The sequence below is a fragment of the Tympanuchus pallidicinctus genome, unplaced genomic scaffold (genome assembly GCF_026119805.1).
Source record: "Tympanuchus pallidicinctus isolate F22 unplaced genomic scaffold, pur_lepc_1.0 scaffold9, whole genome shotgun sequence".
Classification (NCBI taxonomy): Eukaryota; Metazoa; Chordata; class Aves; order Galliformes; family Phasianidae; genus Tympanuchus; species Tympanuchus pallidicinctus.
Window position 1 is genome coordinate 7,016,332 of NW_026294813.1, and position 15,861 is coordinate 7,032,192.

Below are 15,861 nucleotides of genomic sequence, written 5' to 3' on the forward strand. Positions count from 1 at the left end.
TGTTGTTGTTTTCCCTCATAGCGTTAGTGAGGCTGTCACAGAGTTAACCAGATCAATCTCTGTATGTTTCCTTCTCTTCTGAGAACCGGGTTTCTGGAAGTCAGAACTGCAGTATGAACTCTTTAATTCCCTGTGCTTTACATGATGTTATGATGTGGATTACTGACAAAAAACAAAACTCCATGACATTCCACATCACTATATCATGCTAAATATATATACATATATACAAACAAGCAATAATTAAAATGCATTATATATGTGGCTCTGGAATTACTGACTACACTCCCCCACCATCAAATTCCCTTGTGCTACACACTGGACATCCCCATTCTTCTCCGTCACCCACCAAGTGGACCCAACTGCTTTTCCCAGCATGTTCTTTACATGTACTCCAGGGACCTTATCTCCCTGCACAGTGGGTAGGGAGCTGCATTAGGCAGGACCATCACGACAGATCCTCAAGTGTTGACCAACCAGGTGGCTTGTGCCAAATGCTTCTCCCAGTGCTTGAATGTTCTGCCATCGGTTGCTTTCAACATGGTTTTTAACTGCCCATTGTAGCATTCAATTTTACCAGAAGCTGATGCATGGTAGGGAATGCGATAAATCCATTCAATGCCACGATCTTTGGCCCAAATATTTTCAAGAGAGTTTTTGAAATGAGTCCCATTGTCAGACTTAATTCTTTCTAGAGTGCCATGTCACCATAGGATTTGCCTCTCCAGGCCTAATATGGTGTTTTAGGCAGTAGCATGGGGTACTGCATTTTGCAAGCCACCAGTGGTTGCCTCCACCATGGTGAGCACATAATGCTTACCATTGCGAGATCGTGGCAAGGTGATATAATCAACCTGCCATGCCTCCCCATATTTGTACTTTTGCCATCGCCCTTCCCCCCAGAGAGGTTTCATCCTCTTGGCTTGTGTAATTGTGGCACATGTGTCACAGTCATGAATAACCTGTGCAATAGCATCCACAGTGAAGTCCACCTCTCGGTCTCTGGCCCATTTGTATGTTGTATCTCTTCCATGATGGCCCAAGGTCTCGGGCCCACCAAGCTAGAAATAATTCACCCTTGTTCTGCCAGTCCAGGTCTATTTGAGCCACCTCAATTTTGGCAGCTTGGTCTACCTGATGGTTATTTTGCTGTTCTTCAGTAGCCCGACTCTTGGGCACATGAGCATCTACGTGGTGCACCTTTGCAGCCATATCCTTTATTCAGGCAGCAATATCTTTCCACAGTTCAGCAGCACAAATAGGTTTACTCTTCTGTTGCCAGTTGATTTGTTCCAACTGCTGCAACCACCCCCATAAGGCATTTGCCACCATCCAGGAGTCAGTGTAAAGATAGAGCATTGGCCACCTCTCCCGTTCAGCAACATCTAAGGCCAGCTGGACAGCCTTTACCTCTGCAAATTGGCTTGATTTGCCTTTCCTTTCAGTGGCCTCTGCAACTTGTCGTGTGGGGCTCCACACAGCTGCTTTCCATCTGCGATGCTTTCCCACAGTACAACATGATCCATCTGTGAACAGCAAATTTCATTTTCTGGTAGTTCATTGTATAGTGGGGCTGCTTTAGCTCACAACACCTCTTCTGCAGGTGGTGTTCCAAATGTTTTACCTTGAGGCCAGCCCATGATCTAGGATTCCTGGATTCCTCTAGGATTCCTGGATGGCTGAGGTTCCCCACCCGCGCTCGTTGTGTAATCAGTGCAATCCACTTACTCCAAGTGGCATCAGTGGCATGATGGGTGGAGGGACCCTTTCCTTTAAACATGCAGTTCAGCACTGGCAATCGAGGTGCCAGAAGGAGCTGTGTTTCACTGCCAGTTACTTCAGAAGCAGCCCGAACCCCCTCATATGCAGCTCAGATCTCCTTTTCAGTTGGAGTGTAGTGCTCTCCTGACCTGTATGCTCTACTCCAAAACCCCAGGGGTCGGCCTTGGCTCATTTTTGAGGCTCTGCCACAAACTCCAAGTGGGACCTTTCTCTCCAGCAGCAGTGTAGAGGATGTTCTTTACGTTCTGTCCCATCCGTACTGGTCCCAGGGACATGATTTGGGCTATCTCCTCTTTGGTATGCTCAAATGCCTGCTGCTGGTCAGAACCCTATGCAAAATTATTATTATTCTGTGTCACCTGATAAAGGGGGCTTACAATGAAGCTATAGTTTGGAACATGCATTCTCCAAAAGCCCACTGTGCCCAGAAAAGATTGTGTCCCTTTCTTGGTAGTGCATGGAGACATAGCAGTGATTTTGTCAATCACATCTGCTGGGATGTGACAAAACCCATATTGCCATTATATTCCCAGGAACTGGATTTCCTGGGCAGGTCCTTTCACTTTGCTTCACTTAATAGTGGAACCACCATGCAGAAGAATTTGGATTATTCACTCTCCTTCCTTGAAAACTACCTCTGATGTATCCCCCTGCACAATGATATCACCAATATAATCTAGGTGCTCAGGAGCACCATCCTATTCTAATGGAGTTTGGATCAGCCCATGGCAAATGGTTGGGCTGTGTTTCCACCCCTGGGGCAAATGGTTCCAAGTATACTGAACGCCCCTCCAGATGAAAGCAAACTGTGGCCTGCATTCTGTAGCCAAAGGAATGGAGAAGAAGGCACTATTAGTGTCTATGGTGACATGCTGTATGGCTGCTTTTGACTCCAGTTCATACTGGAATTCTAACATATCTGGCACAGCAGCACTCAGTGGGGGTGTGACCTCATTCAGGCCACGGTAATCTACCATCAGCCTCCATTCTCCACTGGCTTTATGCACTGACCATATCATAGAATCATAGAATCATAGAATCACAGAATCACAGAATCATAGAATCATAGAATCATACTCTTGGCTGGGTAAGGAGCTGGTTGGAGGGCCGGGCACAGAGAGTGGTGGTGAATGGAGTCAAATCCAGCTGGCGACTGGTTGTGAGTGGTGTTCCCCAGGGGTCGGTGCTGGGGCCTGTCCTCTTCAATATCTTTATTGATGACCTCGATGAGGGCATCGAGTGCACCCTCAGTAAATTCGCAGATGACACCAAGTTGGCTGGAAGTGTGGATCTGCCTGGGGGTAGCGAGGCCCTACAGAGGGATCTGGACAGGCTGGAGAGCTGGGCTGAAGCCAATGGGATGAGTTTCAACAAGGCCAAATGCCGGGTCCTGCACTTTGGCCACAACAACCCCAGGCGACGCTACAGGCTTGGGGTGGAGTGGCTGGAGGACTGCATAGAGGAAATGGACCTGGGGGTATTGATTGATGCTCGGCTGAACGTGAGCCAGCAGTGTGCCCAGGTGGCCAAGAAGGCCAATGGCATCCTGGCCTGCATCAGGAACGGTGTTGCAAGCAGGAGCAGAGAGGTGATTGTTCCCCTGTATTCAGCACTGGTGAGGCCGCACCTCGAGTACTGTGTCCAGTTTTGGGCCCCTCACTGCAAGAAAGATATTGAGGCCCTGGAACGTGTTCAAAGGAGGGCAACAAAGCTGGTGAGGGGTCTGGAACACAGGCCATATGAGGAGAGGCTGAAGGAGCTGGGAATGTTCAGCCTGGAGAAGAGGAGGCTCAGGGGAGACCTCATTGCTCTCTATAACTTCCTGAAGGGAGGCTGTAGTGAGCTGGGAGTTGGCCTCTTCTCTCGTGTCATTAGTGATAGGACCAGGGGGAATGGCTTCAAGCTACGGCAGGGGAGATTCAGGCTGGACATCAGGAAGTATTACTTTTCAGAAAGGGTGGTCAGGCACTGGAATGGATGCCCAGGGAGGTGGTGGAGTCACCGACCCTGGGGGTGTTCAAGGAAAGACTGGATGTTGTGTTGAGGGACATGGTTTAGTAGGAGCTATTGGGAATAGGTGAACGGTTGGACTGGATGATCTTTTAGGTCTTTTCCAACCTTAGTGATTCTATGATTCTATGATTCTATGATAGAATCATAGAATGGCCTGGATTGAAAAGGACCACAAAGATCATCCAGTTTCAACCCCCTGCTATGTGCAGGGTCACCAACCACCAGACCAGGCTGCTCAGAGCCACATCCAGCCTGGCCTTGAATGCCTCCAGGAATGCAGCATCCACAACCTCCTTGGGCAACATGTTCCAGTGCTTCACCACCCCCTGTGTGAAAAACTTCCTCCTGATATCTAACCTAAACCTCCCCTGTCTCAGTTTAAAACCATTCGCCCTTGTCCTTTCCATTTTGGGAGATTGATAACATGAGCACAAACACAATCACTATCTCAGCATTCCAAAAATGCATAAAGAACGAAGAGGAGAGCCTGGAAACTGGTTTGAACATTGTGTTGTTTGTAAAATCAGCTATTTCATCTGGGATGTAATTGTCAATATTCAAATCATACAACATTGAATACGGGTACCAGGCAGGTGTCTCATCAGTGCCCTTATTTGCTTGTATATTCATACAGCTCCACAACAGGAAATGATGAACTTAGTAAGAAACCAGTAAGTTCCAAAAAACATAATGGTCTTTAATCCTTCACGTTCTTCCTAAAATGAAGAACAGTTTCATAGCTGGCAGTTGCTAAAAAGGAAAAAAAAAAACCAACAAACCAACAAAAACACTCAGTACAGAGTCCGGAGCCTGGCAGACTGCCCCTACAGTCTAATCTATGAAGGTCAAAGCTAGCTACCAGCGCTCTGCAACTCTCTGACTTAAAGAAATCCTTTTTCTTTTTTTCTGCTAATGTTAAACAGATCAGAGTGTCTGCTTTCTCCACCAAAATCTGTCACGGAGTTATCTAGATCAATCTCTATCCACCATGGGGCAGCAGGCCTGCAGGCCCACCGGCCCAAAAAAAGGGAAAGGGTAAAAGGGAGAGCAGGGAGATGGGAGCTGTGCCCAAAGACAGAACAGCAGCAACAATCTAAGAAGGAAAGTTGATTTTACTAAATTGCAAGATTACACAATAGAATACAGTATAATTGGAATTGAGTCTAATAAGTCAAATAAAATGAGAGTGTCAGAAACCGAAGGCCTTACTTTGAATTGAAGGTGGAATGGCTGGGGAGCCACCCACACACTGCCAGGCAGCAAGAGAGAATCCCATCACTGGTGGGTCTTACCTTCCCCTCTGAACACAGTGATGTCCTCTTGGATATGTAGCTCTTCTCATCTGAGAACCAGGTATCTGGAAGTGAGTCCACGGAACTGGAGTATTAATTCTTTAATTCCATGAGCTTTACGGCATGTTATGATGTGGAATACTGATAATAAAAATCATAAAACTATGACACAGACACAGGACAGCTCTTGCTGGGTCCTTCTCACGGGGAGTCTCAACAAACTCATAGAACCACAGACTGCTTGGGGTGGAAGGGTTCTTAGATCTCACTTAGCCCCGAACCCCCTGCCATGGGCATGTTGCCCCCCACCAGCTCAGGCTGGTGGGCCCAGTGCCCACCCAGCCTGGCCTCAAGTGCCCCCAGGGAAGGGCACCCACAGTTTCTCTGGGCAGCTGTGCCAGTGCCTCACTGCCCCCTCAGTAAAGCGTTTCCCTCAACAAGTAATCCAAATGTCTTCATTCTAAACATTTCCCCTTCATCCTATCACTATTAGACCACATTAAAAAGTACTTCTTAGGTTGTGCTTTATTTTAAAGGCAGCTGTACTTATATCTTCCCCTTTGAAGGTATTTTCCCTCAAACTCAGGCTGCAGAGTTCCTATCTCCTCTGCTGCTGTTGGACTGGGGGCTGCTTGAATCTCCATTGCATTTACACATCTCCATTACTGCCAAAACTGCAGCATAGGAAGTTCTGCACCAATGTGCGCAAGAACTTCTTTACAGTGAGGTGACGGAGCACTGGAACAGGCTGCCCAGGGAGGTGGTGGAGTCTCCTTCTCTGGAGATGTTCAAGACCTGCCTGCATGCCTACCTGTGCAACCTGGTGTAGGAACCTGCTTTGGCAGGGAGGTTGGACAATAATCTCTGGAGGTCCCTTCCAACCCCTATGATTCTGTGATTCTGTGATTTCCTGTAGCCTTCTTTCCCACCCTTTGACCCAGGTGAGCATCTTTTCCTAACCAACGCATCAAAAAAGCAAATCATATCTGATTTAAATTGCCATGTTTGTCCTCAGTTCTGCTTCTTTAAGCCAAGGGTTGCAGTATAAGAACATCCTGATATCCCTCCGTTTGTGTGGAACAGTGCTCTGCCATATGAATGGTCAGCTGATGGGAGTAGCATGGAGACTTTGCAGGAGCCCTGCAGCACTCTGAATATCTCCTGATACCTCCCCTTTTCTGTTCGTGCTGCGCTTCCTGGCAGCATCAAATGAAAATATTTCTATCGTGAGCTGTAGTTGTCAAAGCGCTCTGGGTTCTGAGTGAAAACTTTGGGACTCAGTCGTTTATTTCAGTAGTGGCAAAAAGAAGAACGCAGCAGTTTCAGGGTGCAAGGAGCGGGCTGTGGCATGAGTGGGTGTTGGGCACCTGTGTCCGGTGTTCTCCATCCTTAGAGCATTCGTCGGAGCCTTCGCATCAGTGCAACCGCGGTCCCCACGCCCAACACCGCGCGGCTCTCAGCCGCATCCCAGTCGCTTGGAAGAGGTGCGAAGGTGTGAGGAGCTGCGACGGCCCGGCTCCTCCTCGACTGTGTTCTGGGTTTTGTTTTGGAGACCGATTTCCTGCCTCTGCCCGCCCCCCGCCTCCCGGCGCTCAAATACCGCGGCGCAGCGCTGCCGCTCGGACACCGCTGCTGCGCGCGGCTCGCGCCCATGGTGGCGGCGGCGGACGGGCGGCGGGGAGCCACCCCGCAGCGGCTGAAGAGCGGCGCCAGGCCAAGGTACTGCCCGGCGCTCCTGCGGCGGCGGCGGCGGCGGCGGCTGGAGGAGGCGACGAGCGCGGAGAGCCGCCTGGAGCTGCAGACCTTCCGCGAGTACGGGGAGAGCTGGTACCGCTCCCGCAAGGCGCTGGAGAGCCGCTTCCAGCCGCGGGAGCCGCTTGCCCGGCAGCCGCAGGTGAGGACTTCGGGGAGAGTGGGGCCCGGTCCGGCCCGGCCCGGCCCGCTCATCCCGCTTCTGTCGGCGCAGGTGACGGCGGAGGCGCGCTGCCGGCTGATCAGCTGGCTCATCCCCGTGCACCGCGAGCTGGGGTACTCCTTCGAGGCGCTCTGCCTGACCGTCAACATCATCGACCGTTTCCTCGACACCACCCCGGTGGCCGCCGACTGCTTCCAGCTGCTCGGGTCCACGGCGCTGCTCCTCGCCTGCAAGCAGGTACGGCCGAGTGAGTGCGAGCCGGTCGCCCTCGCGCCCCAGCAGCCTCTTTCCTCGCTCCGTCCTTCCCCCCACAGGTGGAGATGCACCCCCCCAGCGTCAAGCAGCTCCTCGCCCTCTGCTGCGGCGCCTTCAGCGGGGAGCAACTCTGCAACCTGGAGTGCATCGTCCTGCACAAGCTGGGTTTCAGCCTGGGCGCGCCCACCGTCTCCTTCTTCCTCGAGCATTTCACCCGGGTGCGGCTGGAGGCTCCGGGCGCCGACTCCGACGAAGCGGCGGACGCGGGGAGCCTGGCGCAGGGCGTAGCGGAAATCAGCCTGGCCGACTACACCTTCACCAAGTACCCGCCGTCGCTGCTGGCCGCGGCCAGCCTGGGGCTGGCGGACCGGCTGCTCCGGCACCGCAGCCCGCTGGACCTGCGGGTCAGCGGATACCAGCGGAGGGAGCTGCGGGACTGTATGGCTGAGCTGCGGCTGCTCGTGTCGCTCAACGCAGCGGCGCTGCCGCTCGTGCTGCCCGCGGAGGTGGTGCGGAAGTGCCTGTGGCTGAGGGACGGCGACTGACGGCGGGGCTGCGGGAGCCCCGCGCTGCGCGTGGCCTCGGGTCGGGAGGTGACCGTGTGTGGCACCGCGGAGAATATGCGCGTGGTCGCTCACTGATCAGAGATTGTTTTGTGTTTCTGCATCCAGCGTGTAAATAATACACACATACCCGGGTACCGCGTTATTTATTCGGGGGGCTGTCCGTAACGGCACCCGCGAGGGAGGAGAGCCCGAGAGAAGCGAAATAAACTCTATTCCTGTACATCACCTGCGCGTGGTTCATTGCCTGGGGCAGACGGGGGGTGGAGGAAGGTGCGCGGGAGCAGCGGGGATCACATCGACAATCAGGTCCCATTAACAATTAACCCGCCAGAGTGATCTCCTGTTTCACACCGTGTGCTGGCTCGGTGATGTTCGTGATTAGGAAGCAAAAAGCAAAACATAAGTTCGGCGCAGTGTAAGAGAACGGAACGGTACAAAAGACACTACGGGACTGCTAACTTTCCTGGCCAACCCGTAACCCCGGGCGAACTCCCAGCCAAGTGGCCATGTGGCACCGGGAAAAAATAAAGGGAAAAAAAAAAAAAAAGGTAGAGTAAGTTTAAAAAATCAACAGGAGAGACGTAACACCACAGCGATCTTTCTTTATTTCGTTGCCCGTCCGCGCATAGAGGTGCGTAGGGGGGACCGCACCCACACCGCGTGCACGATGCCACTGGTCAGGTTGTCTGTCCCCGTCGTACGCCGTTCAACGGAAAGCCCCGACACGGCGCGGAGCCCCAGCGCGCAATCCGACTCCCGCCCACCTCCCCCCGCCGGGACCCTCGGCGGCAGTCCGGGCCTGGGGCGGCCATGCGGCGCTCGGCGTGGGGGCTCTGCGCGGCGGCTCCGCCCCGCCCCGACAGCCCAGCGGCACCGCGGGCGCGGGTTCCGCGGGCGCGGGCGCGGGGTTGGCGGGATGGTTCCCCGCCCCGGCAGAGGGATGGAGGCGGGCGGGCATCCCGCGGGCTGGCTCCGGCCCCGGCTTCCCGCGGCCCCACTGCGCGCCGAGCGGGGAGCGGAGCAGAGGAGTCGGCCAGGTCGGGGGCGACGCGACGGCATGGAGCAGGGCGGCCGCCGGGCTTTCGGCAGCATCTGCCCCAACCGGGCTCCGGGCCCGCCCGTCCGCGGAGCTAAAAAGCCCGCGCGGTCCAGCGGGGCGGCGGCGGGGACATCTCCGACGGGGCTGAGCCCTCGCGGACCCGAGCCCCGGCCCCGCCGCGGCCCCTCCGGCCCGGCCCCAGCTCTCTCTCACCGCCGTCTCTCGCCGCCCACGGCGCACGCCGCCCGTGACTGGCAGGAGCTGGTAGCCCGCGGCCCCGTCCTCCCAGCCGCCATGGTCGGCCCCGCCGCCCCACCGCAGGTAACCCCGCAGGTCATCCTGCTCGGCTCCGGCAGTGCGAGAGCTTTGCGGCTGTCGGAGCCAACTCCACCTCTTCACTGGTCTTCATTCGTCCCCAGGGCCTGTGCCTGCAGGATGAGCCGGAGTTCGATTTCCAGGATCTCAGAGATGCTGTCCATGATTTTATGTCTGGCAAGTAGATGTCCATCCTCTCCTGGCCAGATGTGGAGTAACGCAGTGTCTGCGTGCTGCGTTCGGTCTGCTTCTGTTTTTGCTTTCTCGGGTGTTTGGATGCTTGTGACGGCCGACACGGCAGCGCGTCCCCTTGGGGGTAGAACTGAAACCCAGGTGGGGCCAGTGCGCACAGCAGGGACACGGCCGCCGGGGGGTGCTCAGAACGGGGACGGTGAGTCAGGGTCTGAACCCCCACCCCTATGCCATCACCCTCTGGGTTTTCTCTCCAGATGCCTCCACCTGGGTGCCCCCACCGCCGGACTGCGCTGACTTCGACTTCTCCCTCGGCGAGGACGTGGCCTTCGGCACCTATGTGGAGCGCCCGCAGCCCCCAGAATCCCTGCAGCCGTGCTGGCGGGACGCGGCCGAGAGACAAGGGCAGGCGCTTGGAGATGCTCTGGAGGAAAACAGCCAGGTAGGGCCCGGGCCGAGCCGTCATCCCGCTGGGGACGCTGGCACGTCCCCGTGTTCCTCAGGTGCCGGAGCTGTCCCGAGCGCCCACTGTCCGCTCGTGCCCCCAGCTGCAGGAGGCTCTGGCGCAGAAGCAGGAGGAGCTGGAGACGCTACGGGAGAGCAACGTGCAGCTGAAGGAGCTGGCGAACCAGGCTCGGCAGCTGGCCACGGTGCTCGACGTGAGTGCCGCCCACCGGCAGTGCGGGGCGCGGGGCGGCCGGGCCGCACAGAGCGTGCCGGGGAGAGGCGCTGCGGGGCTACGGGGCGGCGCGCTGAAGCCTCTCTCCCCTCCGGCAGAAGCTGATGCTCCCGGCGCGCCCCGGCGGCGCGGCTCTTCCTCCTCCCGCTCCTCCTCCTCCCGCCGGGTGCTGCGGGCGCGCGGAGGCGGCGGGCGTGGGCGGCATGCTGCGGGCGGTGTCGGCGCAGTGCCGCGCGGCTCTGCGCAGCCTGGCGGGCAGTCCCGCCGCCAAGCGCCCGCGGCTCCACGGCGCCTTCCGCGGGCTGCGCACCGCGCGCGCGGCCGTCCCGCTGAGCGCCGGCGACGCGGAGCTGGAAGGTGGCGGCAGTCTGCGGGTGGCCTTCGGCGAGCAGGGCGGCATCCGCACGTTGGCCTTCCCGCAGGGCAACGCGTTCACCTTGCACACCGCCGACGGAGGGTACCGCTTCCGATGGGTGCCGCGCTGAGAGCCCGCGGGGTGCCCTGCCGGCAGCGCTTCTCTCTGGGGCGAGAATGGGCAACTTTTCGGATGCCCGAGGACTTTGCGTTGCGGAAGGGAGGGAAGAGAGAGCGCTGTGCACGCGCGTGGCCGAGCAGCCGGTCGGCTGCCTGCCCTCGGGAGGTGTTGTGGCGCGGGGATTTGGGGAGAACTGCATCGGCCCGGCTGATAACTCGCCGTCAGTATGCGGGCTAATGGATGCGGAGCCACCGTATTGCGCAAATCTGCCCGGCTTGCGCAGTGGAACACAGAATAGTCACTGGAAAACGGCTGCTGAAAACTTCAGCTGTGACAAGAGCAGCGCTGCAGACAGCCTGTGCCACAACGAGCGTGCCCTCCGGTGTATTTGGATGTGGCTGCCCTCCACATCGTGATGTTTTAAATCCACAGTGTTTACAAATTGCAGTTTGTCATTCATGTCTGCTACTGTCCATGTGTGCTTGCACTCAGTGCGATGATTAAACAGTGCCTAAAATTGCCTTTGGTTTGTACTTATTTAGCACTGCAGCATTTTGCATTACACTTACATATTTTCTTTCATCAGAGCAAGTCCAGCAGCAAGCTGTGCTTCCACATGGAGCTCCTTTGCTCCCTGTGCCCAAGCAGAAAACTTCAGGGTGGAACATACTGCTGCTATTGCTCAGCGCTGTTGCCTGAAGCAAGAAGTGCCGCTGACACTCAGTCTCATGAGTGGATATGTGTCACTTGCCCCCATGGCTGGAGAGCCGAAACACCAACTGCACAAAATGACCCCCCACTCCTTTCCTGTGACACATGAACGAGTGAAGGCGCCGTTCTTTGCCCAGGATGGAGATTTGGTACCTGTGAAATGATTGTTTTTTCCACTTCTCTACACTTGGATGTCCCAGAATGCCATACAGGCTAGCAGAAAACCAGCAGCACTGTGCTATACCACTGTGGTGGCAGCCATGTTCCATGGTCTCAGTGGAACATGTCTTAGGGCAGCTGCAGCTCTGCCCTCAGTGTTGTGCATGTGGTTCCTTGGAGACAGTAGAGATCCGAATGTCTGAGACCCTCAGTGTCTGTGGTCCTTCAGTGCCTATGGACCTCCAGCATCCATGTCCCCCAGTACTGCAATCATTCAGCAGCTGTGGCCCTGCTCTCTGGCAGTGACATTGCAGCAGGGCTGGGGTTGGGATGCTGAGGGCTTGTCCCTGGGACAAGTACAGAGTCATTCAGTTCTTAGAGAAAGACCTTTATTACTGTGGCAGAAATACTGTGTGAGAGGGCAGGAGAGAAAACCTGTGCTGAGCTGCACTCAGAGCGTAAGCTGATAACACAAAGTAGCTTGTACAGATATTTCCTCTGTATGCAGACATAGATATATGCAGTATATATATATATAGATACATATATAGATGTAGTTCATAATTCTCATAGACATTCCTAGTGACATGTAAGAAATGCAGAATTCTGGAGGTTGCAACAACAAAATGATCACTCTATGACTGTTGCTAGCACTGTTTTTACTGCTGCTTTGTCTTTTCAGAGCTAAAGGTAAATGCTCATTCACTTAATCTTGCAGTTAACTACACTACACTACACTTGATCTTAGCCAAAAGGCTGAGAAGCAATAAAGAGGTAAAGGGTGATAAGAGGTAAGGGGTTTGGGAGCACCTCAGGTTCTGTTCTCCTCTATCACTCCAGTTACAGGGAATAATGAGGCACTAAATATAATGGGCCAATGGATTAATACCTGGCTCAGAGCCCGGTGTGCCTGGCAGGGATTTGGGTTTTTTGACCTCTGTGCTGTTTGCACAAGACGAGGCTGGCTGGCAACCGATAGGAGTAACTTCTCCCACCGGTGGAAAGGGGTCTTAAGACGCGAGTTGGAAAGGTTCATTCATAGACCTTTAAACTAGGTACGAAAGGGGGTGGGGGTGTAACTGGGGTCACTGGAATGGAGCCTGTATGTCACGTCCAGTGCTTGTAGGAGAGGGATATGCTAGTAAGATCCCACAGTCTTGTGTCTTGGTGAAGGAAGAGAACAACTCAGCCTTTTGTAGGAGAACACGAGGGTTGACGTGAGGTTTGTGGCTATGGAAACACCTGAGTACGGTCATGAAGGTATTAGGGCTACTGCCACTCAAAAGGAGGCCCAGTTCAGGTGCCCCACTAATGCACACAGCATGGGTAATAAACAGGAGGAGCTGGCACCCATTGTGCGGTCAGAAAGCTATGATACAGCTGCCATCATGGAAATGTGGTGGAATTATTCACACAGCTGGAGTGCTGTGATGGATGGCTACCGACTTTTCAGAAGAGACAGGCAAGGCAGGAAGGTGGTGGTGTAGCCCTCTATGTTAGGAAAGAATGTGAATGTGTGGAAATTAATGATGGTGATGATAGGGCTGAGATCTTATGGGTCAGAATAAAAGTGAAGACCAATAAGACAGATATTACTGTGGGAGTCTGCTACCAGAATGAAGAGGAGGACAAGATGCTTTATAAACAGTTGGGTGAGGTCTCAAGGTCACTCCCGCTCTTTCTTGTGGGGAACTTCAACTTCCCAGACATCTGCTGTATTTATAATATAGCAGATAAGGAACAGTCCTGGAGGTTCCTAGAGTGTGTGGGAGATAAACTCCTGACACAGCTAGTGAGGGAGACAACGAGGGGAAGCAAAATCCTGGGCCTGCTGTTTGTTAAGAGAGAAGATCTCTTGGGGGATATAAAGGCTGGAGGCTGTCTGGGGCAAAGTGATCACAGGATGCTAGATTTCTAGATCCTTGTTGAACCATAGAGGGGAGTCAGCAGAACTGCCACCTTGGACTTCTGGAGGGCAGACTTTAACTTTCGAGGACCATGGTTGAGAGGATCACATGGGAGCTATTTTTGAAGAGCATGGGAGCCCAGGAAGGCTGGGAATACTTTAAGGAAGTTATTTTAAAGGTGCAGGATCTGACCTTCCCCAAGTCACGGAAGACGAGCCAACGGGGAAGGAGGCCAGACTGGCTGAACAGAGACCTTTGGCTGGAACTCAAGAGCAAAAGAAAAGTTTATGATACTTATGATAATTACATTTATGATACGTATGATAATTACAGGTATGTAGTGAAGCTGTGCAGGAAGAAAATTAGAAAAGCCTAAGCCCAGCTAGAACTAAAATTGGCCACTAAGGTAAACAATAAATACGTTTGTAAACGCATCAACAGCAAGAGGAGGGCTAGGGAGAATCTCCACCCCTTGTTGGATGCCAAGAGCAACTTGGTGACCAAGGATCAGGATAAGGCTGAGGTGCTTAATGCCTTCATTGCTTCGGTCTTTAATAGTAAGACTCCCTGGGAACAAAGCCCTTTGCTCTGGTAGAAAGGGATGGGGAACAGAAAGGCCCTGCTTTATCTCTGACGAGGTGGTTTTGGACCTGCTCTGAAGGCTGGATACTCACAAGTCCATGGGGCCGGATGGATTGCACCCTAGAGCGCTGAGGGAGTTGGAGGATGTGGTTGCCAAGCCACTCTCCATCATTCTTTGGCAGTCCTGGCTAACCGAGGATGTCCCGGCAGGCTGGAGACTGGCAAATGTGACGCCCATCTTCAAAAAGGGCTGGAAAGGTGATCCTGGTAGCTACAGACCTGTCAGTCTCACCTCAGTGCCCGGGAAGGTTGTGGAACGGATAATCTCGGGAGCCACCATGGACCAGTTAAAGGTCAACCAGGGGATCAGGCCCGGTCAGCATGGGTTTACGAATGGTAAAGCCTGTCTGACAAACCTGATTTCATTCTATGGCAAGGTGACCCGCTTAGTGGATGAGGGTAAGGCTGTCAATGTGGTTTACCTGGAGTTCAGTAAGGCCTTCAACACTGTTCCCCACAGCATTCTCATGGAGAAGCTGGCTGCCCATGGTTTGGATGGGCGTACGCTCCGCTGGGTGAAACACTGGCTGGATGACCAGACCCAAAGAGCTGTGGCCAACAGAGCTAAATCCAGCTGGTGGCCGGGTCACGAGTGCTGTCCCCCAGGGCACAGTATTGGGGCAGCTTCTATGAAACATCTTTATTAATCTTGATGAGGGGATTGAGTGCATCCTCAGTAAGTTTGCAGATGACTCCTAGTTGGGAGGCAGTGCTGATCTGCCCAAGGGGAGAAGGGCACTACAGAGGGACCTGGATAGACTGGATTGATGGGCCAAGGTTAACTGTTCGTATTTCAACAGGGCCAAGTGTTGGGTCCTGCATTTTGGTCACAACAACCCCAGGCAACCCTACAGGCCTGGGGAAGAGTGGCTGGAAAGCTGCCTGACGGAAAGGGACCTTGGTGTATTGATGGACAGCTGGCTGAGTATGAGCCAGCAGTGTGCCCGGGTGGCCAAGAAGGCCCATGGCATCCTGGCTTGTATCAGGAATGGTGAGGTGAGCAGGACTAGGGAAGTCATCCTGCCCCTGTACTCGGCACTGGTGAGGTCTCACCTCGAGTACTGTGTTCAGTTTTGGGCACCTCAGTACGCTGTACACAGTACACAGTGTACACAGTACACAGGACACTGAGGTGCTGGAGCAAGGCCGAAGAAGGGCAACAAGGCTTGTGAAGGGCTTGGAGAACATGGCCTACGAGGGGAGATTGAAGGAACTGGGCTGTTTAGTATGAGGAAAAGGAGGCTGAAGGGAGACCTTATTGCTCCCTTCCAGTACCTGGAAAGTGATTGCAGTGAGAGCAGGGGTGGTCTCTTCTCACTGGTGACAGGTGACAGGACGAGGGGAAGTGGCCTCAAGTTGTGGCACGGGAGGTTTAGGCTGGATATCAGGAAAACTTCTTTACAGGAAGGATTGTTAAGCACTGGCATAGGCTTCCCAGGAGGTGGTTGAGTCACCATCCCTGGATGTTTAAAAACCATTTAGTTGTGGTGCTTAGGAACACGATTGTGGAGGGTTGTTAGAGTTAGGGCAGTATGGTTAGGTCCATGGTTGTACTCGATGATCTTTAAGGTCTTATCCAACCTGAGTGATTCTATGATTAACATGCTCAAAAGTTTCTTGTGATTGCTTTCACTCATAGTGCTCTGTGTTAGAGGTGTCCCGGAATGATGATCCAAAAGTAACATAGAATGGCCACATATGTTGTTTGTTGTTTTTGTTTTCATTCATTTTGTTTTCATTAACTGGACTGTTAATTGGCTAATGAGACTGAATCACTTCCCACTGCCACTCCGAGGAGCATTGTCAGACACAAACACCTTCGGCATGTAACACCACAGGGTTATAATGATAAACCATAAACAGTTACATTGCTATAGAGTTACCCTTTAAACTCACCCTTAAAATGTAAAGGTGCTATT

At 53.7% G+C, this 15,861-nt stretch overlaps 2 protein-coding genes across 2 annotated transcripts; both read left to right on the forward strand.

Annotated features, from left to right (window-relative positions):
- The first annotated feature begins 5,921 nt into the window (after window positions 1-5,921).
- Window positions 5,922-8,043, forward strand: CCNO (cyclin O). Its single transcript, XM_052670179.1, has 3 exons — window positions 5,922-6,981; window positions 7,054-7,239; window positions 7,317-8,043. The coding sequence occupies exons 1-3, from the start codon at window positions 6,739-6,741 to the stop codon at window positions 7,800-7,802; spliced, it is 915 nt and encodes a 304-aa protein (XP_052526139.1). The 5' UTR covers window positions 5,922-6,738; the 3' UTR covers window positions 7,803-8,043.
- Window positions 8,044-8,490: 447 nt separating this feature from the next.
- On the forward strand, window positions 8,491-10,533 carry MCIDAS (multiciliate differentiation and DNA synthesis associated cell cycle protein). The gene is made up of 5 exons (XM_052669993.1): window positions 8,491-9,183; window positions 9,282-9,354; window positions 9,627-9,811; window positions 9,918-10,028; window positions 10,147-10,533. Exons 1-5 carry the CDS (start codon window positions 8,491-8,493, stop codon window positions 10,531-10,533), a joined length of 1,449 nt encoding a protein of 482 aa, XP_052525953.1.
- Window positions 10,534-15,861: the final 5,328 nt, after the last annotated feature.

Bases quoted from the DNA above. Each gene is read 5' to 3' on its own strand.
- MCIDAS (XM_052669993.1), top strand. From the start codon at position 8,491: ATGCCACTGGTCAGGTTGTCTGTCCCCGTCGTACGCCGTTCAACGGAA. The intron at 9,184-9,281 runs GTAACCCCGCAG...ATTCGTCCCCAG, and splicing joins GCCCCGCCGCCCCACCGCAG to GGCCTGTGCCTGCAGGATGA. The intron at 9,812-9,917 runs GTAGGGCCCGGG...TCGTGCCCCCAG, and splicing joins CTCTGGAGGAAAACAGCCAG to CTGCAGGAGGCTCTGGCGCA.
- CCNO (XM_052670179.1), top strand. From the start codon at position 6,739: ATGGTGGCGGCGGCGGACGGGCGGCGGGGAGCCACCCCGCAGCGGCTG. The intron at 6,982-7,053 runs GTGAGGACTTCG...CTGTCGGCGCAG, and splicing joins CGCTTGCCCGGCAGCCGCAG to GTGACGGCGGAGGCGCGCTG. The intron at 7,240-7,316 runs GTACGGCCGAGT...TTCCCCCCACAG, and splicing joins TGCTCCTCGCCTGCAAGCAG to GTGGAGATGCACCCCCCCAG.